The following is a 27,935-nucleotide window of genomic DNA, read 5'->3' as shown; positions in this document are numbered from 1 at the left end:
CTGGACAATTTCTTTCACAGAGTTTAAGTTAAAAAGCAAGCAAACTGCAGATACTGACAATAAGGGCATAAGTTAATTAATCCATAGCTTGCTTACAACGTTTCAATCCATTTTTTAGAGGTAGATTTACCCTAGAGTCTCTTGTCCAGATTATTCAAGGATCTCTTCAGCATTCTTTCCATATGATTGTGACCCTGAAAGTTACATTAAACAGAGGAAGACACGCTACATTTCAAAACAAAAATAAAATGATTGCTTATGATTGCATTCGGAAATATACTAGCATGTCTGGTTGGTTCAAAGCAATGCAATGCTGGAGACACTTTTCAAGTTGTCTGTCAAACCTGCATTTCACCTTGAGACTGACCTTGGATCGCGGGGGTGCTCGGATGTACCACTTGCAATCAACAGCCTCGCTAGCAGAAGCTTTGCCTTCCTTCATAATTTGTATAGACTCCACAATGCCTTCAGGGCCGCCCATCTCAAACTCACACACTAAATAACGAGATGCCAGACAAACATACAAAAATGGAACTTGAGTAATAAACCAAAAGTATAGATCACAGCAGAAAACAAAGGTCTCTGAACAGTATTAAATATCTGTTTTACCAACCTGGTAATGGTTTCAAAACTCCAAGGTCCTTAAAGTCAGGATCTTAAAAATTGAGAAAAAGACAATTAGTCTTATTCTGTATTTATGACTTACAATGATACTGAGTAAGATATCATTGAATCATTCAGGAATCTCCCTTATAAACCTATTAAGGAAAATTAAATGGTTAAATAAAAACCATATAATAATGTTAAGACTATAATGTTAATTTATATAATATTATTACTACAGGATTTTTATCAAAGAGCCACTTTAAAAAACCTTCCAATGTCATTCCTTCATCTAATAATCAAGTAAAAATCTTACTCATTGTCTTTATAATCAGACAACAGGTTTTTTGTTTTTTGTTTTTTTGTAAAATGAATCCATAGTTGGGGCCTCCCAGTGGTGCAGTGGTAAAGAATCCGCCTGCCAATGCAGGAGAGGCAGGAGACATGGGTTCGAGCCCTAGGTTGGATGATCCCCTGGAGGAGGAAATGAAACCCACTCCAGTATTCTTGTCTGGAGAATTCCCATGGACAGAGGAGCCTGGCAGGCTACAGTCCATGGGGGTCACAAAAGAGTCTGACACCACTGAGCGACTAACCAACAACAAAATCCATAGGTAAGTCAAGGTTTGGGTAAACGTCCACCTATTCTAGATACAATTATTTTGTGTGATTTCAAAGAGTCTTTAAATTGTTGAAACAGAATTGAAAGTGGAACACCATAAACCATAAAGTCCCTCTCCTCCGCCGACTGCGCTACACTGCTCCTTTGGTGGTGTTGTTTTGGCTGGGCTGTGCACCCTGTGAGATCTTACTTCTCTGACCGGGGATTGAACCCAGACCCTCAGAAGTAAAAGTGAGGATTCCTAACCACTGGACCACCAGGGAATTCCCCATCCTGTTTTCCTCAAATCTTCTTCCCCAACTCTTCATCCCATGCTAGTTTTCAAAGAGCTCCTCAGGATTCTGTCTACTCAACATCCAGTCCCTTCCCAGTCTTCTCAGTCTCCCCCAGTCCAGGGGTCTGTCCTTCTCTGCTCATTTAGGTGTTTTCCTGCTCAGTCACCCAGTTGTATTCGACTCTTTGTGACCCCATGGACTGCAGCCCCCCAGGCTCCTTTTTCCATGGGATTCTCCAGGTAAGAATACTGAAGTGGGGTACCATTGCCTTCTCCAGGGGATCATCCTGACCCAGGTATTGAACTTGAGTCTCCTGCCGTGGCAGGTGGACTCTTTCCCACCTGGGAAGCCCCATATGTGCTTTCAGGGAAGCCTGATTTACCATGAGCCTCTGCAGCATCTTAATTGTTATAAACCAAAAGTGGTAGTCTCGTTTCCATCTCCTGGAATTGATTCCGAAGTGAGTATGCAGCCAGGATAACATACCACTGAACCTATTGGAGGGCTTCTGAGAACGTTTCACTTGATAATATATAGAGACAAGGCGTATAGTTTTCCCAGCTCAGGTTGTCGGCATGTTGGTGTTGGCCCCTTTGGGATCATGTGTGGTGGGCAACTTATGATGTTGGCAGAGGCTAAAGAAAGAAAATGCTGATTATCTTTTGATGAGCAGAGACTTCCCAGGTGTCTTAGTGGTTAAAAAAAAAAAAATCTGCCTGCATTGCAAGAGATGAGGTTAGATCCCTGGGTCAGGAAGATCCTCTGGAGAAGGAAACAGCAACCTACTCCAGTATACTTGACTGGAGAATTCCATGGACAGAGGAGTCGGGCGGGCTATAGTCTATGGGGTCACAAAAGAGTCGGAAACGACTTAGTGACTAAACAACCGCAACAAATGATGAGCAGAATGGAACCATGGAGAACTGTGAGTCCTTAAGGATATCACTGGGCATTGTATTCACTTTGTCTGGACTTGCAACTCTCTGAGCTTCTTGCTTTTTGAAACAATACACGTCCCTATAGTCTCGGTTACTTTGAATTGATTTTCTCTTATTTATGGGCAAAGGCATCAAAGGCTATGATTTATCTTGGAGACACATGGTATTCAATTTAAAAGATGATTGTGAAATTTAATTTGTCTTTGCTACTATGGTATTAGTGATAAATCAAAAGTCGTACGAAGTTAGAAATGTTTTGTAAGACACCACTTAATAATGGTCTGGGGCTGAAGTATTGAAGGCTAGCACTCTTTCTGGATAGAATTAGGTCTGGATATTAAGACCATGTGTGCGTGTATGTCCGTGTGTATCTGAGAATGCCTCTTAGTGCATCTCTGTATGTGAACGCACGAGCCCATAACTGCAGACTGATGTCACTAGTTCTACAAAGTAAAGGAAATATTTAATTTTTTGTGGGTTTTTTAACTAGTAAATTGCACTGATCTGTTGAAGCTGAAAGGATTGTAGGATTGTTCCCCCTACAATTTAGACCCGTCCGTCCTCTGTCCTCTTCTTAGACTCACTTTATTGCAGGACACTGTTAGAATAACAATACATTTAGAATCAACAAAGAAATTATTTTGCATAAGTATTTTGAAAACAGTTCTTTTACCTTTTTAGAAAAGAAAAACAGAAATACCTGTATGGAATTTCCATTAAAGAAACAGAAGTGAGGACAAAGAGTTTATTTGGATCGGTCTCCTCCTAGCAGAGACTTTTTTCCCTTCATCTAAGTCAACGGGTATTTGATCATTTTTTCAAGAAATGCGTATGTTAATACCTACTGTATACAAGAAAAGAATTATTTTGTAGAGAATTATGCAAACTGCCTGTCATCATTTAGCAGTTTTATTGGTACTGAAAAGCTCCAGCCATTAAGCTTGCCTACTTCAGTTATTTTTGTTGTTGTTCGGTTGTGTCCGATTCTTTGAGACGCCATGTACTGCAGCTTGCCCAGTTCCCCTGTCCTTCACTATCTTCCACAGCTTGCTCAAACTCATGTCTGTTGAGTCTGTGATGCGCTATAACCATCTCATCCTCAGTTATCTGGACTCTTTATTATTCATTACATTCTTTTTTACTATTTTGCATAATACTTAACAATGGTCATTAGTGCTACTCACTATCTCCTTTTTGATGAGAATGTTTCAACCTTGCAGAGCTGTTCCTGTGATTCCTGTGAGAATGTAGTTGGTATTCTATTCTCTAGTTTGAAGGCTAACATTTGTCATTTTTATAACTCATGCCAGACAACGTTGAGAGAAATTCCAGTTCTGAGAATTGAAAAAATGTATTTTTGTCATTGTATTAATGGTGAGAGCACTGATTGCTTAAAAAAAATTCTTTGGGGAAAATAATCATTTGTGAATTAGACACCAGTAATATGACCAGCACATTAATACATGGCCCCTGTGAGCTGCAGAAACAAAGAAAAAATAAACAACACAGTGATTTGTAAAAACAGCCAACACCGAATTTAAGGATATTGAGATTGATTTATTGCTTCAGGTTGTCCAGGGCAATGACATAAATTATTATGCAGAAGCACAGTGACCTTGGACTTAGAGCTCCCCAAGTCTATGCCCCACTAAACAATCTGAATCAACTTTTAAAAACACAAATCAAATCATGATACACACCTGGCTTCCCACTGCCCTAAGGTTAAAGCCACAACTCTCTGTAATGAAACACAACATCCTGGTTGTTCTTTTCCCAGACCACCTGCCCAGCACACCCCAGGCTGCTAACCTCACACTCTCCTCTCAAAACACATGGACGCTTTCTGTTTCTCCAGCACCCTAGGCTGTTCTCATGCTCAGCACTTTGAACTTGCTCTTTTCTAGGTCTGCAATCTCTCTCCCGAAGGGCTCTTGCACCCATGAATCTTTCTTATTCTTCAGTTCTTGGCTCAAATATCTTTGAGGAAAGACCTTTCTGAATGACCCCCTCTAAGGCAGCATTGACTCCCACTTTCTTTTGTTCATTTTTTAAATATAAAAACTCATTATTATTTCATATTTATTATCTTTTTATTGACCACCTACTCCCACTAGACTATAAAAAAGTACACAAGGGCCTTTATATGTATTCTTCCTCCCTTTATCCATGACCCAAGACACTGCTTGGACATAATAGGTACACAATAAATGTTACTGAATATAACATATGTCTTAGTGTTTGCGTATAAAAATAATTGCAAATCAGTCAACAATACAAGATAATCAAGTTATATGTATAACTTGTATGAGTTATATGAACTGATATAACTTGATTATCTTATATTGTTGACTGATTTGCAATGCTTTATATCAACACTTTTCCAATCCAGAGGCACTTATAGGAAATCATTAATGTTGTATTTAAGTGTACTTAGGTGTTGTATTTAAGACTGACCTCCTATTTAATGAACCACATCTTTTTTCTTCCTGGGCACACAGCTGACTATGTTTCCAGGCTTCCTTGCAATTCTGGGTACCATGTCCAGTGAAATATTGGCAAAACAGTAATGTTTACTTGAAGGCTGAACTCACAAGTATTTCTTGAAAACATTATCCACTCCCTTTCTCTCTCCCGGGGTCAACATCAGAAGGCAGACCTCGAAGATGTAGAACTCCAGCTCCAATTCCGAAATGGAAGTGGAGCACAGCCTTTTCCTGATGAGGCTACATGAGCAAGAAGTAAATTTCAATTACTGAAATTACTGAGGTTTTAGGATTTTGTTGTTATTATCACAAATTATTCTCCTAACCCAACACTGTTCAAGTTATGGTCAGGGGCCTCTAGGGTTCAGGAGACTCTTTCATGATATCCAATGGCTAACCTGTTTCACAGTCCTACTAAAATGTTGTCTTTTGCTATCCTCATTTCTCAAGAATGTAGGGCAGAGTTTTTCAGATCCTACATGACACGTGATAACATCACAAGTGTGGTTAAAGAAGGATTCGCTCATGTTTTCAAGAGCAGTCTCAGGCAGTGAGTTTAGGGTAGAGATGACATACAGTTTCAGAGATGAGCCCACTTTATTCTCAATGATTTAATAGGGCACTGACCTGTTATCTTTAATTTCCCCTGCCATAATCTCTATAACTCCATTTTTGTCCAATACATTCTAATTTAGAAATCTTGAACTTTGTCTTGAGTCCACACGGAAGCACAGCTAGAATTAGTACGTTTTTCCTGTCCTATTTTATAAATACACAAACACATACACACATATATATATATAGATATAGATAGATAGATAAAGTATAAGCATTATGAAATTTAACAGTATTTCCTCTGAAATGAAACAAATGTATTTATAATATATTTTTCTTACTGTGAAGGATGGACATTTTGTCAGAAATGGAGAAGACTAAAACTCACTTCCTCCATCACCATTACAATGTCTGCATCTAAAGTTTGAGAAAAGAATGAAACTCATATTTCAAAGAGGTTTCTTATTTATGGAAAGGAGAAATGTACTCCAAATAAAATGAAAAAGCTTTACATAAGAAATGAAAAGATGGGGAAAAAAAAAACTATCTTTCCTTCAGCTTTATTGATGTTAATAATTTGCCCTATTGTGATTTAGGAGAAATATATTTTATAGTAGTTTTATTGTGATAGTTTGATTGCAGCATTATTTTGAGACAGTTAATAGTTTGGGAAGTCTTGAATATTTTAAACATAAACATAATACGCTCTTTAAAAGCTAAAATTCTCTTTTAGAGAGAGTATTGTGTCTGCTTCTCCAACCAGTGTGAGAACTTACCTTTTAAGATGCTTTGTTGTCTTTTGCATTTCTAGTTTGAAAGCTGTAACAGATAATTTTTCGATTTTAAAGAGTTCATCACATTTACAGTTGAAAAATTCAGTTCTTTTTCTTTAGTGATTGACCTCAAAATTATGCCACAATTGAACTAATGCAGTAATACCATTCAAAAATGTCCTGTTGCATAACACACAGTCAGTTAAATTTTAACATCTATGAAGCCTGGGGAAGTACAGATTTCATTATACTTTCATTTCTTATTTAGAGTTTAGTTCGTTTTCTTTGAAGGAGATCTTTCACTTCCATGAGTCAGAGAACTCTGTTATTTCAATTTCTTTTCAGCATCGTTAGGTGTTAAAACATGCACTTAGGTTAAGAAAGCAAGTTTCCTAATTTTACAAAAGTCTACAATGCCTCTTTAAATATAGTAAAATACACATATTTTAATTTTATGGTGAAATAATGTATGTTAATAATTGTATATGAGATAATGTTATATAATTGCATAGTTATTACATATTACTTTTTATTTGGGAAAATTTTGAATAAACAAAAAATAATATTGCAAAACCAAAAAAGCAAAAATTCATTTCACTTTTCAAACTAAAAATAACAGTCACTGAAATATCTTACAAAGCAAGTTATTGTGTTGACTAGAGAAGCACACACAGACCAGAAAAACTAATCAAGCAATGCTTTCGTCAGCTGACACTGTTGAATGTCTACTGGCTGAAGAGTATTTTTTTAAAAAGCAACAAAACCCAAGACACTGCCACTTTCCAACTATACAGAAACTTGCAGATGTAAAATTTTAGCTTTAAACAAGAAGACAGTTAACATTTTGTCTACGGAACCTTACTTTTTTCTAACAGATAGACAGATGTATAGACATGGCTGAGCTTGCTTATTTTTCTCAAAGTCATCATAGATCTTCGTTTATATGAACGCTTGGCAACAAACACAAGTAGTATTGAAATATTCAAATTGTTGGATAACTTTTAAATCTTAGGACTTCCACTGAAACATCTGTGTTGACAGTTGCACTGATGGTGCAAAAAGTAATAAGTGAATAAAACTGCTGAATCAGGACAATGGCACCAAACCTTAGCTGTTAGGTTCCGTTACATAATTCATGCCCGTGCATTCCTGGCGGTACAAAAGCCTCTTGCTTTAGAATCTCCTTGATGAGGCATTCAAAATTACTAATTTTTCAAAATGTAAAATTTTGATTACATATCTTTTCTGCAGAAAGAACAGAGTAAATCTGCTGACTTTTCAAGGAAAACAAACTGAAAATATTTGCTGCCAACGAAGAAATTCAAGCGAACTGAAACATATCCATCAGTGTGTATTTGATAGATCCTCAGTACCGAAGTAATTTTTCAGTGTGACTGTTGTTTATGTGAAAAGTGTGACTTTCGATATTGAGTAATGAAATATGTTCATATTTGGAAGATCTGCTTAACAGTGATCCAATAACCGTTATTTAGTGATTTTGGTGTTAAATAACTATGCATGGGTAAAAGAGGCATTTGAAGAGGAAAATACATTAACAGATGTTAATGAAACAGAATATGAACACTGACACAGTTTCCCATTCCCCATTGCAACTAAGCTTTGAGAAACTATCACTTTATGAAGTTTGGGCTAGTATCCATGTGAAAAGGCTGTGAAACACTCTTCCCTTTTCCCTCTACATTTCTCTGTGAGGCTGAATTTTCTTCATATACTTCCATCATAAGAGCACATTAGAAATTTGTAATACAGAAGCAGATCTGAGAAATCTAGCTATGTTCTATTAAGCCAGACAAAATTGTGAAACAATGTAATCCCCCTAATTATTATTGTTTTAATATTCATTAATGGATATGTTAATATTAATCAATGTTTTAAAATATGCTTTTATGTTAACACGTAATTGGTTTTCAGTGTGATTTTTCTATGAATTAATAGTTATTTAAAATTTCATGAGTTTAAATGTCTATTATGACAAATACTGAATGATATAGCTTATAAGCTGAAGCACTTTGAAGTCTTCAGTATTTGTTAAGAGAAGATAAGGCTTTTGAGACCAAAATATTTCAGAACTTCTGCCTTAACCAACTCCATCTTTGAATTATGGGGAAATGTCTAATCCAAACAAAACTTCTTATGGCAAGTTATTAAATTCAGGACTGTGCAATTCATTATTTTACATTCCAAGGAAATTTCCACAATGTTAGCAATATTACAGCATTGTTGTTAGAGATTCTTTACCATCTGAGCCACCAGGGAAGCCCCAGTTTGTAGTTGGACTTTCAGTAAACTATTGTTTATCTGACTAAATTATGACTAAATCAAAATCAGAAGCATCTTCGTTTTACAAATGAAAAAAAAATAGAGCTTCGACAACTTTAGAAAAATAAACTAGTTCTGACCCAAAGGCTAAACCTAAAACTTTGCACAAATCACTAAATAGTTCGGAAGCATATTTTTCTTAACTAACATCAAGATGTTGTTGGTTTAGGCTTTTAAATGTACAAGTGAGCCATTATACCATAGAGCACAGCAGTGTTTCTAGAAGAACATTTATGGGAAAATGTAATTGCTTGACATGGCCATGTAAAACCCCCTGATTATAGAAATCAACTTTGATACTGTAATATGTTTGCAGTGCACACAGCTCAACCAGAGAAAGCTAATTGGTATTTTCGTCCAATTTTCACCATCTCACACAGCCTGAATTATGTCATGAGCTCCATAATGTCTCCACCTCTCATCTCTACTTACTTTTGAAAATCTGTAATGTCTGTATCTTTATTAAATCAGCCTTTGCCTCGAAACTAACTGCCCACGTCAATAAGCACTTTCCTATCTTTTTCACCTGCCTGCAGCCCATAGGTGTTCAGCTTTGTTTCCTACTCAAGATTGAAAAGTACTGTTTGTGGTTTTGGAAATCGGTTAACTGAATTTAGGATGCCATTTTAAAAACTGACTGCAAAAACACTCGGCAGCACAGTACTAAGATAGCTTGCATCATCATAGTGTATAGTGTTCTAATAATTGGATTTCTCTCTTCTCCAGAAGCAACATCAACCCAGTATAAAATGCACAGTGTAATATGCATTTAAGCCTCTTCTAAAGGTTTACTGTTATCTATGACAACAGTGGCTTCACTATGAGTTTGCCTTCATAAGGGAAACGTGAATATGAATGTCAAAGTGTTAGTCACTCAGTTGTGTCCCACTATTTGTGACCCCATGGACTGTAGCCCGCAGTGCAGAGTTTACATATCATGATTTCTTCTTTCTAGATTAACATAAAATTTATGCATATATGAATTTTAGAAATAAAAACATACAAGAATTTTTGGAAGGAAGTTTGCAAGTCCTGTAAAATATTATTGATATTTGCATGGTTTTTATAGATGTATTACTTCCTTATTTATTTATCTGTAAATATTTTCTGTGTCCTCATGACGCTCATATTCTTAATTTTAAATATACTGAGAGAATATATTCTTCCTTATAAAATGAATGCACAGATGCTGGATTTTGCTTGTGTTCACATGAAGTAGGCTTTTGCAATGTTTGTTTTTGATAGTCACAAGGCAATAGTAATATTCCAGGCAGAAAATATGCATTTCTCTATAGAATAGAGACAAACCTTGAGGAAAGAAGAGAAGAAGAAATCATCAGAAGGTTAAAAGAATAACAAAGACAATTAAAAGAAATAAATTAGATTGTCCAAAACCAGAGTTTGGTATTTGAATCAGATATTATAGAACGTATTAAATTTTCTGTCCAAGGGAAACCAGGAAAGCTCTTGATTGATTATTGGCAAACCACTCCCCTGCCAACAGTTTCTCTCAGAATTCCCTCATTCACTCATCCAGTAAGTAGATGATCATGGAATCAAGCCAGACCCTGTGGGGCTCCTGGGCACAAAAGGCTTCCTGTGTCCCCCATTTCTGGATTACCGGAAACAGTCTTCATTTAGCCTCCAGGACCCTCCCTGAGTTGTAACGACCAAGTCCAAATAACTGCGAAGTAGGGGATGGGGGAGATGCAGAGATAAAGAGGAGCAGTCAAGAAACAATAGTGCAGGCCTGGCCCAGAGTCCTGGTTTCCCCTCAAGGGATACACATCACGGTGCTGTTAGTTAGTCCATAGCTCTTTGCCATCCCATGGACTGTAACCCACCAGGCCCCTCTGTCCACAGGATTCTCCAGGCGAGAATACTGACGTGGGTTGCCATTTCCTTCTCCAGGGGATCTTCCTGACCCAGGGGTCGAACCTGAGTCTCCTGCATCAGTAGGTAGATTCTTTACTGCTGAGCCACCGGGGAAGCCCATACAGCACAGTATCTTTGACCTGTTTTTCAGATACTGAAACCCCCACCAGGTGAGAGAGGTTAACAGTATGCTGCCCACAAACACATAGACCCCAGACCCACTGGAACCACAAGGCCGATGACTGACTCCAGATTAGTTCACCACCAACCAATCAGGAGCATGTCCACAAGCTGATCAAGCCTTCTTTGGACCACTAATACAAAACAACTCACTACCACCTCCAGGTTGGGACACACAGTTTTGAGGACGTCAGCCCACTGCGGCCCCCTTCATTCAACAAAGCAACAAAGCTAATCTTTTCTACGTGATCCAGAACTCTGTCTCCTAGAATTAATTCAGTGTCGGGGCACAGAGGCTGGATTTGGCTTCCTAAGTAGGTCCTAAATCACATGAAACCACAAATAACTGAATCCATCTTCTGAACCATCTTTTTCCACTAGAACTGGTTTAGTAGGACATTTCTTGCTGGCACAACTGTGCTGTCAGCACTGTCAGTGATTAAAATACCTCCAATGCCCTCCTCTCTTCATCCATTACTTCTCATCGCTCCCTTCCCGGTACCCATTCATGTCTTTTGACATGCATAGTGAGTATTGTTTAGTAATCAGGAGGAAGATTGGAAGGTTGACCATAGGAGAGTTTAGAGTAAATATTTTGGCAGATAGTGTGGAGGCCTATTTCAAGGTCCCAGGTGTACAGCCTTGTACCAAGGTCAGAGGGAAAAATTTCTGGGATTAACCAAGCCCAAAAGGCTTCTCAGGTGGTGCCAGTGGTAAAGAACCCACCTGCCAATGCAGGAGACTAAGAGACACAGGTTCGATCCCTGGGCTAGAAAGATCCCCTGGAGAAGGGCATGGCAACTTGCTCCAGTGTTCTTGTCTGGAGAATCCCATGGACAGAGGAGCCTGGCGGGCTATAGTCCAAGGGGTCGCACAGAGTTAGACGTAACTGAAGCGACTTAGCACACACACATAGCAACTGTTACCATGAGTCTCCTGATCTTAAACAGCCAGTTCCCTGGCCCCATATTTGGTAAAATACTCATTTTATTACCTGTTCTATAGCATCCTCGGAGAAAGCAATGGCACCCCACTCCAGTACTCTTGCCTGGAAAATCCCATGGATGGAGGAGCCTGGTAGGCTGCAGTCCATGGGGTCGTGAAGAGTTGGACACGACTGAGCGACTTCACTTTCACTTTTCACTTTCATGCATTGGAGAAGGAAATGGCAACCCACTCCAGTGTTCTTGCCTGGAGAATCCCAAGGATGGGGGAGCCTGGTGGGCTGCCATCTCTGGGGTCGCACAGAGTCGGACACGACTGAAGCGACTTAGCAGCAGCAGCTGTAGTATCCTAACCAGTCACCTAAAGCCACTCTTCCAGTAGGGATTTTCTCTGTCTTCAGGTTATAAACATTGGCTGTGCTTAGTCGCTCAGTCGTGTCTGACTCTTTGCGACCCTGTGGACTGTAGCCTGCCAAGCTCCTCTGTCCATGGGATTCTCCAGGCAAGAATAATGGAGTGGGTTGTCATGCCCTCCTCCAGGGGAATCTTTCCAACCCAGCAATTGAACCCAGGTCTTCCCAATTGCAGGCAGATTCTTTACCATCTGAGTCACCAGGGAAGCCCAAGAATACTGGAGCGGGTAGCCTATCCCTTCTCCAGGGGATCTTTCTGACCCAGGAATGGAATGGAGGTCTCCTGCATCGCAGGTGGATTCTTACCAGCTGAGCCACCAGGGAAGCCCAGAACCATTGGCTACTAGTCCACGAAAGGGGTTGACTCTCTCTTGAGCCAGCCCACTGTTCTAACAGCATCTCTGATTCTAATAAACTCTATACTCCTCTCATTCAGCCTCATGTCTGGAAATCCTTTTACAGCCAGTGAGCAGACCATGGCAGGTAGTAGAGACTGGATCTGAGGTTTTACGCCTAGACGAGTCAGAACAGGAAATGACTTCCTGAGAGCAATTGAGAGTCTGGGGATAACTAATTGCTTTGGAATCTGCCCGGCGTGTGTGTACATGGCTACAGAGGAATAGAATCCTCCTGGCTCTGAACATGGCAGGAACCGAAAGCAGGGGTGGCTCCACAAGTTGTATGTGTGTGGGAGCGGGGTGGTGAGGAATGGCTCATCCTCACATCAGCATCTTTCATCCCATTTAGGTCACTTCACGCTAAATAAATCACATCACTGACAACTAATAAAACGACATATTTTATTAAAATGCTATGTCTTTCATTTCATTTAAAAATATAAATGCAAGTATCCTGAAGAAGCCTTATAAGTCATAGCTGATGCAAAGAGCTGATTCACTGGAAAAGACCCTGATGATTGAGGGCAGGAGGAGAAGGGGGTGACGGAGGATGAGATGGTTGGATGGCATCATCAACTCAATAGACATGAGTTTCAGCAAACTCCGGGAGATAGTGAAGGACAGGGAAGTCTGGCGTGCTGCAGTCTGTGGGGTCACGAAGAGTCAGGCACGACTTAGTGATTGAACAACAACAATAGCAAAGTTGTACAAGCCAAGCAAATTTAGCTTCAATGCAAGATTGTTTTTTTTTTTAAGGCAAGATTTTTTTGAACTTCCTGTCAATTTGACGAGCTTAGCCCCTTCTAAATAGAACTGGAACAGCCTCTAATTGGAAACGTGGGGCATGTTCTCTGTTGGTACCCTTGGCAAGGACACTAGAGTGTGTATGCCAGGCACTAGCAGTGCACATGGGCAAAGAGAGCCACAACGGGACCAGAAAAAAAGAGCAAATTCAACAAGCCAAGCTCTGGCACTAGCAATTGATTTGTGTGGAAGCACGCAGGACACTCCTGCCGAAAAATCCTCCTGAAGTCCATGGAATGGCTTCCCAGTCTAGACCAGACTTTGTTCTGTCTTTATATGTAAATGTGATCTTACTTTTAAGTCACAATTCCCACCTCCTTTCACCAAGGACAGAATCTTTGAGTTCTAGCTAGACTTCTGCTCTTTAAATCCCCAAACTTGGCCATGAGCAGCCCTTTATCACAGCCACAAGCAATGCATGGAGATGTGGAAGGATTGAGATTAGAAGGGCAAAATGATTTGCCAGTTAAATAGTGTTAATAACAATAATAAATGAAAAAATGACAATGTATTCAATTAAACAAAATGGACCTGAAAGAAAAGCCAAAATATATCATCAAAAAGTGAATTAAATATTAATTTCATCAAGAAGAATCCACCAGAAAGCTTTAATGATGTTGAACTTGTATTATGTAACAACAATAAGGCTTCTTTCTAAAAGATTAGGATAAAAATATCAGCTGGGCTTGGTACAAAGCAGACTTGCCAATATCAACTATTGATAGATCATAGATAGGATACATATTTCCTGATGTATAAAGTGACACCTAAAAACAAATTATATCCATGTAAAATTTAGAATTTTCACTCTTGGGTGAAAAATGGATGAAAAATACCTGAAATATTATTTTATATACCTAAAATATTATTTGTGGTTTTAAAATTACAAATTAAATACAATTGCTGTAGCCTCATTATCTTCTTCACACTGCAATTATTTCTACTAGAAAGCCTTCAATTGGGGGAAGTGCATCTCACTTCCTCAAATGCCTGAGATGAGTTGGAGAATTCCTGCATAAAAGTCATAACATAATTCTTACAAATGTTTATAAATATCCAAATGTAAGCTAGATACCTGGTAAATTTCCAGATATCCATTTTTCCCTTAGTGTATAACAACATAGACTAGGTACAGAAGGACCTTTTATGTCATTTAGCCCAAAAATTATATCCAAATTTTAGAGTAAAACAGAGCTAATCTAAATATGTATGAAGCCATGTAAGAAAGCACTGTATCTAACATCACAATTGGCAATTACAGAGGTCTTCTCCTAGGTTTATGAAACTATCTGAAAACGGAAAGATCATCACTTTTTTGTATTCTCCACTAGTGAGTAATCTTTATCCATTTTAAATCTAGGGGAATTAAATAATTACAAAAAAATTTATCATCTTTCCATTTCCATTTTTGACAGCGATTTCCATCCCCCTCTCCTCAGGTCCCCCAGATCACAGTGATTCTGCAGGTTCGAATGAGTGTATAAGACAGTATTTTTCATGACTGTTTCACTTGAGAATACAGGTGATTGGAATTGGGAACCTAGTTTTGAACAACATGTTAGCCATATCAGACCAGAGCTCCCAAAACCCATCCAACTCTGCAAAAGAGTTAACTCTCAAAAGTGTTACCTCCATCCTGGGGAGAATGATTGATGCCAGAGCATCCATTTGATCCCCAAATCTATCATTTCCTAAAGATTAAAAAAATCAAGCTAATTTTCAACCTACATCAAACACAATTTGAAATGTTCATTGGAATATGTCTTAGAATTTTAAATAGCACTATACTGACATTTCTTTCCACTGCGTTTAAAAAAATACTTGTGTAACTCTGAAAACACTATTGCATTACAAAAACTCTGAAATTGTTCATTTGCCCTTAGACAGCACTAGTTTAAGACCCAGTTATTTATTGAGACATTTGTTAAATCTGCATTCCCTTTGCTTATTTTTCTGTCTTTCAAATATAACTGCATTTCAGTTTATTTCTTTAAGAGGTGTAAAAATAATCCATAGTTTCCCCAAAGTAATGGTCTATAGCAGTATAAATCAACATCATAAATTTTAGGTTGGAAGGAGAAAATGAGGTCCCTCCTGTTTAGTCAGAGAGTAAGATTGATGAGATCCCATTAATTTTATTCCCTTAGACTTTTCATTTTATCAATCATTAGCCTTCTCGTGATTCCCTGAGCTGAAAACTTCAAAAACAAAATTAACTTTGCACCGTTCTTTCATCAGCAAGATACCAAGAGCTTTCAATTATTTTTGTAAAACCTCTCACTACCAACCTCCTTTTCCAGTCTGCAAAGATCTTAGTCCCCACCTTCTCACCTTAGGGCATCAGAATTCTAACCAATCTCTTTGCCTTCGTCCCCCATTTCTTCAGTACTTTGTATATAATGTTTTAGCTGAATTGACATAAAAAGCAAAACTAAGTCCTCCCATATGCGGTCAAATGATTTTTGAAAAGGGTTCCAAAACATTCAATGGCAAAAGGACCTTCTTTTCAACAAATGATGCTGGGAAAATTGTGACACTTTTCATTCCAACAATGTATATATTCTTCTAACAAATCTTAGCTTATTTATATATTTGATACTATGTTCTTTACAGAAAATTATGAACTTCTAAAAAACTGTATAATTGCTGAAATTTTGACAACTGATTAACACTTCACAATTAAGTAATGCTATGATTACAAACATATTTAACATCAATATAGGGTTTATTTCAAAATGAGATATTTTCATAACATTCCTAAGTTCTGTTCTGACAATAAAGCCTTTAATTAATCTTAAGTCTTCCAACACTAAAATATATAAATCTGAATTTTAAAAGACTTGAAATATTAAAAACATTAAGACTTTTGATATAATTTTAGTTTCACTTCTTAATTTGCCTATCTTAAAATTTATTTTCTCAAATATTGAAATTCCTTATTATCAACTATCATGAAACTTTCCTCACAAGGAAACAAACAATAATAATATTAAGCGTGAAAAACAATGTTAAATGTAGAGAAATTTCAAAATAAAATATGTTAGAAATAAAAAAGTTTATTTTTTAATTGATGTATTTGTACAACATAGTGATTCAACATTTTATTGATTATACTCCATTTAAAGTTATTACAAGATAATGGCTATATTTCCCTATGCTGCACAATATATCCTCGTTGCTAATTTATCTCTTAATCTTATACCCCTATCTTGCCCCCCTACTTTTTCTTTAAATACATAAAGTTAATTCTGAATTATACTTGATATGAAAAGACTGTCATTTCAGGATATTCAATTTATATATTATTAATATATCAGGACTTAATTTTTTCAGTTAATTATATTTAATGAAACCATTTCCAGAATCTATTTCAAAACGTACTTATTGGCATGAGATGCATACTATAAAAACTAAAACATATAGACAACATTATTCTGGCACTAGAAAAAATAAAATGGTTCTGTTTCTGCTTCTGTACTAGAAGGAAGTGAAGAATATGTTTTACATTAAAGCTAGATAAGTGAGAAAATTAAAATTTCTAAACTACTCCAAAAAATTCAGAAAAGTCTTTGACATATGGACAGTCCATTGATGTTCATTTAGTCTATATATAGACAATGAGAGACAGATAAATGATTTTTTACTTTTTACATTTCAGGAAAGACTGACAAAAAATGTGTGAGAAATAGATTGTATAAGCTCCTATTTCTAAAGTTTCAACTCATCACAATTTACCTCCATGTAGAGCAGTTAAACATCAAGATTAATGTGTTGGAACCATCCAGACTGGAAGGCAGAATCAAGGACAGATTATGCTGGTTGCAGTATCCTTTGCCATCTTTACCTAACCAGGCAATAGAACTCTGTCCCTCTTCCACCAGCCCACTTGCTCGTATTGGTGGTACCATTTGTTCAGCAGACATCTGCTCTCCTTGGGAAACACACAGGATGATGCAACAATTAATTGTCAACTTGACTGGGCCCTGGGGTGCCCAGATATTTGGCCAAACATTGTTCTCTGTATGTCTGTATGGGCGTTTCTGAATGACATTAACCTTTTAATTGGTAGAGAGTAAAGAAGGTTGCCCTCCTTAGCATAAGGTAGGCAATGTGAGCTCATTCATGTCCAATTCTTTGTGACTCCATGGACCATATAGCCTGCTAGGCTCCTCTGTCCATAGGATTTTCCAGGCAAGAATCCTGGAATGGGTTGTCATTCCCTTCTCTAGGGGATCTTTCCCACCCAGGGATCACACCCACGTCTTCTGTGTCTCCTGTGTTGGCAGGCAGTCTGCCACTGAGCCAACCTGGAAGCCCCCTCCTTAATGTGGATGGACCTCATCCATGAAATAGTTGAAGACTGGAATAGAACAACAATGGAGCTGGAGTAAAAGGAAAGACCTCCAGCCTGCCTGCTTGAATAAGATCAGATTTTTCTGCCTTTGGACTCAAACTGAAATCTGGGTCTGGAGCTTTTCCACTGATACTGCTCAGTTCAGTTCAGTTCAGTCGCTCAGTCGGGTCTGACTCTTTGCGACACCATGAACCGCAGCACACCAGGCCTCCCTGTTCATTATCAACTCCCAGAGTTTACCCAAACTCATGTCCATTGAGTCGGTGATGCCATCCAACCATCCCATCCATCGTCCCCTTCTCCTCCTGCCTTCAATCTTTCCCAGCACCAGGGTCTTTTCCAATGAGTCAGCTCTTCGCATCAGATGGCCAAAATATTGGAGTTTCAGCTTCAACATCAGTCTTTCTGATGAACACTCAGGATTGATCTCCTTTAGGATGGACTGGCTGGGTCTCCTTGCAGTCCAAGGGACTCTCAAGAGTCTTCTCCAACACCACAGTTCAAAAGCATCAATTCTTCGGCACTCAGCTTTCTTTATAGTCCAACTCTCACATCCATATGTGACCACTGGAAAAACCATGGCTTTGACTAGATGGACCTTTGTTGGCAAAGTAACGTCTCTGCTTTTGAATATGCTGTCTAGGTTGGTCATAACTTTCCTTCCAAGGAGCAAGCATCTTTTAATTTCATGGCTGCAGTCACCATCTGCAGTGATTTTAGAGCCCCCCAAAATAAAGTCTGACACTGTTTCCACTGTTTCCCCATCTATTTGCCATGAAGTGATGGGACTGGATGCCATGATCTTAGTTTTCCAAATGTTGAGCCAACTTTTTCACTCTTTTCATTTTCATTAAGAGGCTCTTTAGTTCTTCTTCACTTTCTGCCATAAGGGTCGTGTCATCTGCATATCTGAGGTTATTGATATTTCTCCCGGCAGTCTTGATTCCAGCTTGTGATTCATCCAGCGCAGCATTTCTCATGATGTACTCTGCATATAAGTTAAACAGTATTGGCTGTCCTAGTTCTCAGACTTTTGGATTTGAACTGGAAGTAAACCATCTGCTTTCTTTGGTCCCCACCTATTGATGTTTGTATTTCTAAGCCTTCATAATCATGGAGCCAATTCCACTTAATAAATCTCATATTTATGATTGATATAATTGATTCCCTACATAATTGATTCCATTTCTCTGAAGAACCCTGATCAATACAGATGACACACAGGCCCCCATTTCTCTCCTGCCCACCTCTTGCCCAGAAACAGCCCTAAAACTGGCTAGCACCCTGCTTATTATCGATGCCTTAGTGCCTATAGTTTGATTCTCGGAGCTGAGCTTTCTTGCCCTTTCTGACCTCTACTTTATATAAATAAATAAAATTATGTGAATTATCTCATAAGAATCATGAAACATTTAGCGAATCCTCACAATTTGCAGACACTTTAATGCTGGTGACTTCATTAATCCTCAAAGTTAATTGTACAGGGGACAGTGATCAAGACCATCCCCAAGAAAAAGAAATGCAAAAAGGCAAAATGGTTGTCTGAGGATGCCTTACAAATAGCTCAGAAAAGAAGAGAAGCTAAAGGCAAAGGAGAAAAGATATACCCATCTGAATGCACAGTTCCAAGGAATAGCAAGGTGAGATAAGAAAGGCTTCCTCAGGGTTCAATGCAAAGAAATAGAGGAAAACAATAGAATGGGAAAGACTAGAGATCTCTTCAAGAAAATTAGAGATACCAAGGGAACATATCTTGCAAAGATGGGCACAATAAAGGACAGAAATGGTATGGATCTAAAAGAAGCAGAAGATATTAAGAAGAGGTGGCAAGAATGCACAGAAGAACTGTACAAAAAAGGTCTTCATGACCCAGATAACCAGGATGGTGTGATCATTCACCTAGAGCCAGACATCATGGAATGTGAAGTCAAATGGGCCTTAGGAAGCACCCCTACGAACAAACCTAGTGGAGGTGACGAAATTCCAGTTGAGCTATTTCAAATCCTAACAGATGACGCTGTGAAAGTGCTGTACTCAATATGCCAGCATATTTGGAAAACTCAGCAGTGGTCACAGGACTGGAAAAGTGGCTACAGGATTGGAAAAGACTCAGATGCTCTGCAGTTTTTATTCCAAACCCAAACAAAGGCAATGCCAAAGAACTAATGCACAACTGCATTCAACTCACACATGAACAGAGTAAAGCTCAAAATTCTCCAAGCCAGGCTTTAACAGTATGTGAACAATGAACTTACAGATGTTCAAGTTGGATTTAAAAAGGCAGAAGAACCAGAGATCAAATTGCCAACATCTGTTGGATCATTAAAAAAGCAAGAGAATTCCAGAAAAGCATCTACTTCTGCTTTATTGACTATGCCAAAGCCTTTGACTATGTGGATAACAAAAAACTGGAAAATTTTGAAAGAGATGGGAATACCAGACCACCTTACCTGCCTCCTGAGAAATCTGTATGCACGTCAAGAAGCAACAGTTAGAACTGGACATGGAACAACAGACTGGTTCCAAATCAGGAAAGGAGTACGTCAAGGCTGTATATTGTCACCCTGCTTATTTAATTTCTATGCAGAGTACATCATGAGAAATGTCAGGCTGGATAAAGCACAAGCTGGAATCAAGATTGCTTGAAGAAATATCAATAACCTCAGATATGCAGATGATACCACACTTATGGCAGAAAGTGAAGAAGAACTAAACAGCCTCTTGAAGAAAGTGAAAGAGGAGACTGAAAAAGCTGGCTTAATACTACAACATTCAAAAAACAAAGATCACAGCATCCAATCCTATCACTTCATGGCAAATAGATGGGGAAACAATGGAAACAGTGAGAGACTTTATTTTTGGGGGTGCTCCAAAATCACTGCAGATGGTGACTGCAGCCATGAAACCAAAAGATGCTTGCTCCTTGGAAGAAAACCTATGACCAACCTAAGCAGCATATTAAAAAGCAGAGACATTACTTTGCTGACAAGTCTAGTCAATCTATGGCTTGCTGTCTAGTAAAACTATGCCATCTAGTCAAAGCTATGGTTTTTCCAGTAGTCATGTATGGATGTGAGATTTGGACTATAAAGAATGTTGAGTGCAGAAAAATTGATACTTTTCAACTGTGGTGTTGGAGAAGACTCTTGAGAGTCCCTTGGACTGCAAGGAGATCTAACAAGTCAGTCCTAAAGGAAATCAGTCCTTTGAATATTCATTGGAAGGACTGATGCTGAAGATCAATCTTCAATACTTTGCCCACCTGATGTGAAGAACTGACTCGTTAAAAAATACCCTGATGCTGGGAAAGACTGAAGGCAGGAGAAGGGGACTACAGAGGATGAGATGGTTGGATGGCATCACTGACTCGATGAACCTGAGTTTGAGCACGCTCTAGGACTTGGTGATGGACAGGGAAGCCTGGCGTGCTACAGTCCATGGGGTCACAAAGAGTCATACACACCTGAGCGACTGAACTGACCTGAATGAATTCTCACAGTAACATCTATCTCTCAAGGTGGTTATCATCCCAATTTTTAAAGCTGAAGGAAGTACAACTTCAGGTGACTAAGAAAAATGGTGAAGATTGTGCTTCAAACAAGTGGAAAAAGTGGAATTTAAATGCAGGTAATCTTGCTCTAGAGCCCATACTCTTATCTGCTACATGACTAAAGTGTCATTCTATGATTTAAAGGAGCTGCAAGGGGAAAGGCGTGAGGCTGTCATGAAACACTGTGCTCACGGTCACCCGGGTTACATGTTGACCTTCACCTGCTGGTTTCCTGTTAGTCTTCTAGGTTGTCCCAATGTGCTCTCAACAGAAGAGGAGAGAAGCTGAAGACCTGCTGGACTCTGATGAGTGGAGGGTGTTCCCTAGACACCTCTGTGCCCATGTGTGTGCTCAGTCATATCTAACTCTTTGCAACCCCGTGGACTATAGCCCACCAGGCGCCTCTGTCCTTGGAATTCCCAGGCAAGAGTACTGGAGTGAGTTGCTATTTCCTCTTCCAGGTGATCTTCCTGACCTAGGGATCGAACCTGTCTGTGACCACAGTTTTCCTAATACCAGATTCAGCGGGAAATAGCCTGTGAGGAGAATAGCAGAGGTCTTGTAGCATCTCTGACCCCTCACAGATAGAGGGGGATCTGTGTGTGACTCACAGGTACAGAGAGGATGTTAGAAGTCATGTGGGAGCTTGACTGGGATTCCAGTCTCCCGAGGCTGGAGGAGGTGGGGAGAGGTGGCACCAGAGAGACAACTGATCATCAAACAGGCAGGCGGACCGTTCAAGAGAGTCAACTCACATGGGCTCATGATGCCAGGAAGCTACTGATGGACCAATGCCCCCATAGACAGTGGACACTGGGCACAACCCAAGCCACAGATCAGACTGCAAGTGTAGTAGCTACCGTTTCCTGATACCATCAACGAAAGATAATGAGGAACGCTGCCCTACTCTTGTGTCCCATGGCAGGACTTGGGAAGTAGAGCAGAGAACAGAGCCATTTGCAGAGGAGGCGTCAAAAGAATTGAGAGGAATTTTGACTATGACTAAAAAGAAAAAGAAAATGTACTGCATAAGATGAAGTTGTTTACTGCTAAGCAAATCTGCGAGCTCAGAGTCAAGAACATAATTTTGGTGATGAAACAGAGTGACACTTTTCTAAGCCCAAATTTCATGCATCTTATAACTACGGAATAGATAATAATTGTGCTACTATTATCAAAACAGCATGAGTTGTCATAGGAATAAAAGCTGAAGACTTAACTCTTGGCAGACATTGTTCTCTAAGCTTTTTTTAAAAAAGTAAATTATTAAACCTGCATACACAATCCAACTTCTGGGAAAACAAGAACAAAAGAAGCTACTGCAATAAATTCTCCAATCTCCTTCCCTCCAAAAAATAAAGATACTAAAAAATTCTTATTGTCCACCCACAAGATTTATTGGAACACATCCACACCCACTCTTTTATGCATTGTCTGGGGCTGCTCTCCCCCCACAATGGCAGAACTTGAGTGAATTTCACAGAGGTTGTGTGGCCCCAAAATATTTACTTCCTGGTCCTTTCCTGAAGGCGATCTTGGCAATGGAAGGATCCGGATGGAAAAGAAAAATAGTAGGCGGTTGCATAGAGGGATGATTTTGTGGCTGTATTTTTAAAAGAACACTGTGACTGCCATGTGGAAAATATTCTGTTGGGAATAGAACTTGACTTTATTATACAATTTTATGTCTGTATTACACCATTTTGTTCTATGGCAATAATGTTTACTCATCCAAAACTTTTAATGGAGTAGACAAGTACTTTAGAGAGTAGGCAGAGGTTTTTGGTTTGTTTTCATCTCAGTAAACACAGTTCTCAAAATTCCTAACATTTAGTGGCTACTCATGAAATAACTGTTGAAGAAGTAATGGGACTTGGTCATATTGTGACTCAAGTCACATATAGGACTTGACTGAAGGGAACTTTATTTCTAATTATATTTCCATGGCATTCTACCATGCGTATGTTTCTCTGCTCATAAAGTTTTTGTGAGCCTCAGTTTTAGAGTTATGATCTAAAATTGAATTTACAGTTATCTGGCTCTGAGTACTTGGTATAGATGAATTAAGAGTCTTCTTTGGACAATAGGAAAGGTCTGGGAAATATTCATTAACTACTGAGAACATGATCGGATGAGAATGGTTTCCAAATATTTTCTCAAGACTAGAAAAGTTACTTAAATTACACTAAAAGAGATTTGGACCAAATATAAAATTACATATTGCTTTTAGTATGATAGAACAAGAAGGGTTGTCACATATTCTTGTGAAAGTTCTAATACAATAAGAAATTGTATTTCTTACAATTTCTGGTGGGCTGCCGTCTACGGGGTCGCATAGAGTTGGACACGACTGAAGTGACTTAGCAGCATGAGCAGCAGTATTAAATATAAACAAAGATGTTTTTGCCACCAAATTTTAAATTTTCTTAAACCTCCTTTTTCTTCACATTTCTTTTGTCCTGTCTTTCTGCCTTCCATTTGATTTATAAGCTTTCTGTATTCCCTTCTAACTCTTTGATGGTTTGGAAGCTACAGACACAGACAGTAAAACGGTATTTCTATACACGTAGTGGTTGTTCTCAAATGTGTAAGTTATTTGTTTAATATGGTAACCTTCCAATATTTTAAAGTCTCAGAAGTGGGTTTGCAGAATTTTATATTTAGCCTATTTTTTACTGATGTTTAATATATTCATAGTAAATTGTTTGGAAATGACTCTGAGGACTTCAATTTCTTGTCATATTAATTGACTAGAAGTTCTAAGAAGCACTACACTTAAACACACATACATATACATGCACACGCATGTACACACTCTTCCTCAAGGATAGTCCCATGAAAATCACACTCATAGAGACCTCACTGGTTCACCAAACACAAAATGACTCTCAGACTCAATCCTACAAGTCTGAACTGAGCTCTTGCTGTACTGATGGAGGCTGGGCTTTAGTGACCTGGTCCAGAGAAGGAGAAAATGTGGGGAAAAGAATGCAAACATAAATTGAATGTTTGAACATACATCAAGGAGGGTATTGAGCTCCTCCAGTAGTGGCTCAGTGGTAAAGAATCTGTCTGCAATGCAGCAGATGTGAGTTCGATCCCTGGGGTGGGAAGATCCCCAGGAGGATGAAATGGCAACCCACTCCAGTATTCTTGCCTGGGAAATCCCATGGACAGAGGAGTCTAGCAGGCTACAGTCTATGGCATCTTAAAAAAGTCAGACACAACTGAGCAACTAGACAACAAAACAACAAAGGAGGGTACTGCTGATATGTGACTTCTGTATGGACATTTCTACGGGGGTTCTGAAATTTGAAAACCACTTTCAAGGGTGCTGAAGTGGCACTGGTCAGGTGTTACCCTTCGCTACTGGCAGAAACACAGCAGAAGCAGAACAAGCCATCTTAAGAGGGAAGTTTCCCCAGATTAGTCTACATTTTACAATAGATTAAAAGAGAATATAAAAAGTTCACAAAAGGAGAAGGGTCATCATTCCACATGACATCCAGTAGAAATAATATACAGTAGATTCTAGAGAGTGAAATCATCAAATACAGAATATACTTTCTGTAGATATCCATATAAAGATTTGAAAGAGGCATTTGCAAAAAGTATACAAAAAGAAATTATTTTTTAAAAAAGACTGAAAATTTAATTTCCGTATATAAATTTGTTAAAGAACACAATTGAAATTGGCAATATTTTAAAAAATAATAGCTAAACATTTTGGAGAGCTAATGAAAATATGAAGCCACCAATCTAGAGGGTATAGTATCTTCCAACAAAGTAAATAAATAAAAGGAAATCCATGTAGACACATGGCAGGAGAATCACTAAACAGAAGATGAAGATAAAACCTTGAAGGAGCAGAAAGAAAGGCCATGTCAATTAAGGGCAATGACAGTTAGAGTGATGGCAGGCATTTCAATAGCAAAAACACAAGCCAAGAGACAGTCAAATAATATCTACTGAGAGCTGGGAGAAAATACCTGTCAACCTGAAAATTGTCAGCCAGCCAAAGGATCTTTCAAGGATGAAGGGGAAATAAAGACATTTAGACAGTAAGTAAACATGGGAAGATTTTTATCTCCGAGAGACTGGTTCTAAAGGAAATTTTGAGGCTGTAATTCTCAAAGAAATATGATCCCAGAACAGTTTCAAATGTAGGAAAGATCAGAAAATAAAGGAAAAAATGGTAATAAGGAACATCCCACATTTTCTAATCACAATACAACTTAAATTAGAAGTTAGTAACAAAAATAAATTAACTTCATATAGAAATTGAAAACCACAATTGCTACAACAAAAGAATGGGTCAAAGAAGACATTTTTAAAGACACAGGACTGAATGACACTGAAAGGGATTTGAGAAGACCTAAATAAGACACTGAAATAAGTACTGAAACTCCAGTACTTTGGCCACCTCATGCAAAGAGTTGACTCATTGGAAAAGACTCTGATGCTGGGAGGGATTGGGGGCAGGAGGAGAAGGGGACGACAGAGGATGAGACGGCTGGATGGCATCACTGACTCGATGGACGTGAGTCTCAGTGAACTCCGGGAGTTGGTGATGGACAGGGAGGCCTGGCGTGCTGTGATTCATGGGGTCGCAAAGAGTCGGACATGACTGAGTGACTGATCTGATCTGATCTGAAATAAGACACGGGTTATAGTGTACACCATGATTATGAAATTTTACAAGACTCAACATATTAAAAATGCTGGCTTTCCTCAAGTTGATCTACAGACCAACCAAAACCCCAACAGTGGTCTTCTTTAGTGGGTCATGACAAGCTGATTCCACTTCTTTGATGGAAGAATAAAGACCCAGAAATACCCAAGACCCTATGACTGGTTATTAAATCTTATTATAATAAAACTTATTATCATTATTCTTATATTTTCACAGTTAGTTTCAGCACATTCCTGACACACCTGAGATCATTCAAACCTGAGAGATTTAAATGTGTATTTCAACATCCAGTATCTACTTTAGCTGTTAAAACAGATCTGTGTTTGTTTTACCCTAACATATGTTTACTTTTTGGAACCCAAGCAAATTATTTTCTCCTTTGCCAAAAAGTAGATTGAAAAAAATAAATGGAATAATAAGAGCAGAATCGAAACCCTAGGGAACAAAACAATCTTTGCCCAGCTTCTCTGAAACCGATGCAGCACACCCACTGTTCTTTAGTCAGGATTGTAAGCTAGTCCTGCTAGGACTTCTAGTGACAGTATGGTTCTGCAACATCAGTGCCATTATAAAGACAACGTGTGCATGTATAGGGCTGAGCACTGCCATAGAGGTAGAGGATAAAATGCAGTATCCCAGGACTGACCCAGGCAAGTTAAGATACATCTGAATATATAGGGAGTGTATCCACAGGGATGGGGGTGGAATTAACCTTAGCCCAAGAAAAGAGAAACTCTTGGCTATATAAATAAAGAAGAAGGGCACTTTGGAAGAACTCATAGTGTATGTCTCTGAGATTGCCTCAGTCCAGTCCCCAGGGCTACATGTGTGGATGAAATTAAAGAGGAAGTACTAAAATATATATTGCTTTGTCATCCTATCGTATGGCATATATGTCATCTGCAGAATTACGGAAGCAGGGAGCAGCCCCCACATGAGAGAGGAACAGCAGTGCTGTATTGGCTCGGGCTTGAGAGTGGGAACCGTGCTGCTGAAATTGGCAAAAGCTGTGGCATGTGCGTCCACATGTTCAGCACCATGGACAGTATCCAGACACCGGAAACTGAGGCTGGCATCAAAGTGTGAACTTCAGCAATGTAGGTAACACCACATATGTCTTCAGAAAACCATTGTCATATCACTTATATTGGGCACTGGAAGGGACTGGAATATCTAAACAAGGATCCCAAGAAAGAAGAAGAAAAATGGCAAAAATAACAAAGGCCTAGGTGCTGTGACTTGGCTAGTGATTCCTCACTGAGCAGATGTAATAAAGAAGCTTGCCAGAATTTGGTGGAGCAGACTTCATTTGGGGGATAACACAGTCAGGAAGGAGATGGATTTCACCAGGTAGAGACAAGACATAAGAAAAACCTGTGTTAAAGCAAATTCCTAGTGAAGCCAAGTCTTGGCATAAAGAAGTGACAAAAGATGGACTTTAACCATCCCCCTCCCTTGTCTCTGCATTGCCCCTCAGATTCATTCACCAACCCATTCTTCATCCTCCCATCCCATTATTTCTTTCACTGACTAGGTCCTTGAAAGGTTATTCTTTACTTATTTGGTTGCCCAAATTTATTCACTGCTTATTTATCTGCAGTTTGAATTCTACTTTAACCACTTGGGAAAATTGTATTTGATAAATGAAAAAAAAAATCAGATTGATAATTATATTTCAGCTTCTACACTGGAAACCAACTTACTTAAAATGGTTTCTTCCCCTTGGCTTCTGACATCCCCACTCCAGCACTTGAAGTTCTGACACTAGTTAGCCACCCATCAGAGCATTTATTTTAGGTGTCAAACGGCACCCTCTCTGTTTTCTTACCAATACACCTACTCAAATGTTGTCTTTATCTTTCTCGGCATTTCTTTGCTGAGCAATAAAATCTACACCCATGATTTCTACTACCACCCCCAAGCCAATGACTAACACAATTGATTTCACTGATCAGATCTCTCCTATAATTTAAAATTCTATTCAACAAGTGGAGCTACAACAATGAATTAAAAATGATCTACTTCACAGAATTACAGTCTGGCACATCAGATAATAAAAAACACTATGTTGCTTCACTTCTGCATTTCACCTCAAACCAAAGATGTTTCAATGTAACTCACTGTCTTTTCCCCTC

At 38.7% G+C, this 27,935-nt stretch overlaps 1 protein-coding gene across 3 annotated transcripts in view; it reads right to left on the bottom strand.

The window, feature by feature from the left end:
- Window positions 1-27,935, bottom strand: part of NETO1 (neuropilin and tolloid like 1) — a 101,648-nt gene that overhangs the window by 43,872 nt on the left and 29,841 nt on the right. For all 3 annotated transcript variants that reach the window (XR_015153388.1, XM_086372126.1, XM_086372127.1), the window contains exons 5-6: window positions 614-655; window positions 368-495 (exon numbers count right to left, since the gene is read on the bottom strand). Coding sequence is in view for 2 of the 3 variants with exons in the window: in XM_086372126.1 (XP_086228252.1) it covers window positions 368-495; window positions 614-655 (170 nt within the window). In the remaining variant the exon portion in view is untranslated. The remainder of the gene's footprint in view (window positions 1-367; window positions 496-613; window positions 656-27,935) is intronic.

Source organism: Bos grunniens, chromosome 24, assembly GCF_055505025.1.
Source record: "Bos grunniens cultivar Pamir isolate PY7600 chromosome 24, Bosgru_T2T1.0, whole genome shotgun sequence".
In the NCBI taxonomy this organism is placed as follows: Eukaryota; Metazoa; Chordata; class Mammalia; order Artiodactyla; family Bovidae; genus Bos; species Bos grunniens.
Note: the sequence above shows the minus strand (reverse complement) of the source record. Positions and strands in the feature narration are given on the sequence as shown.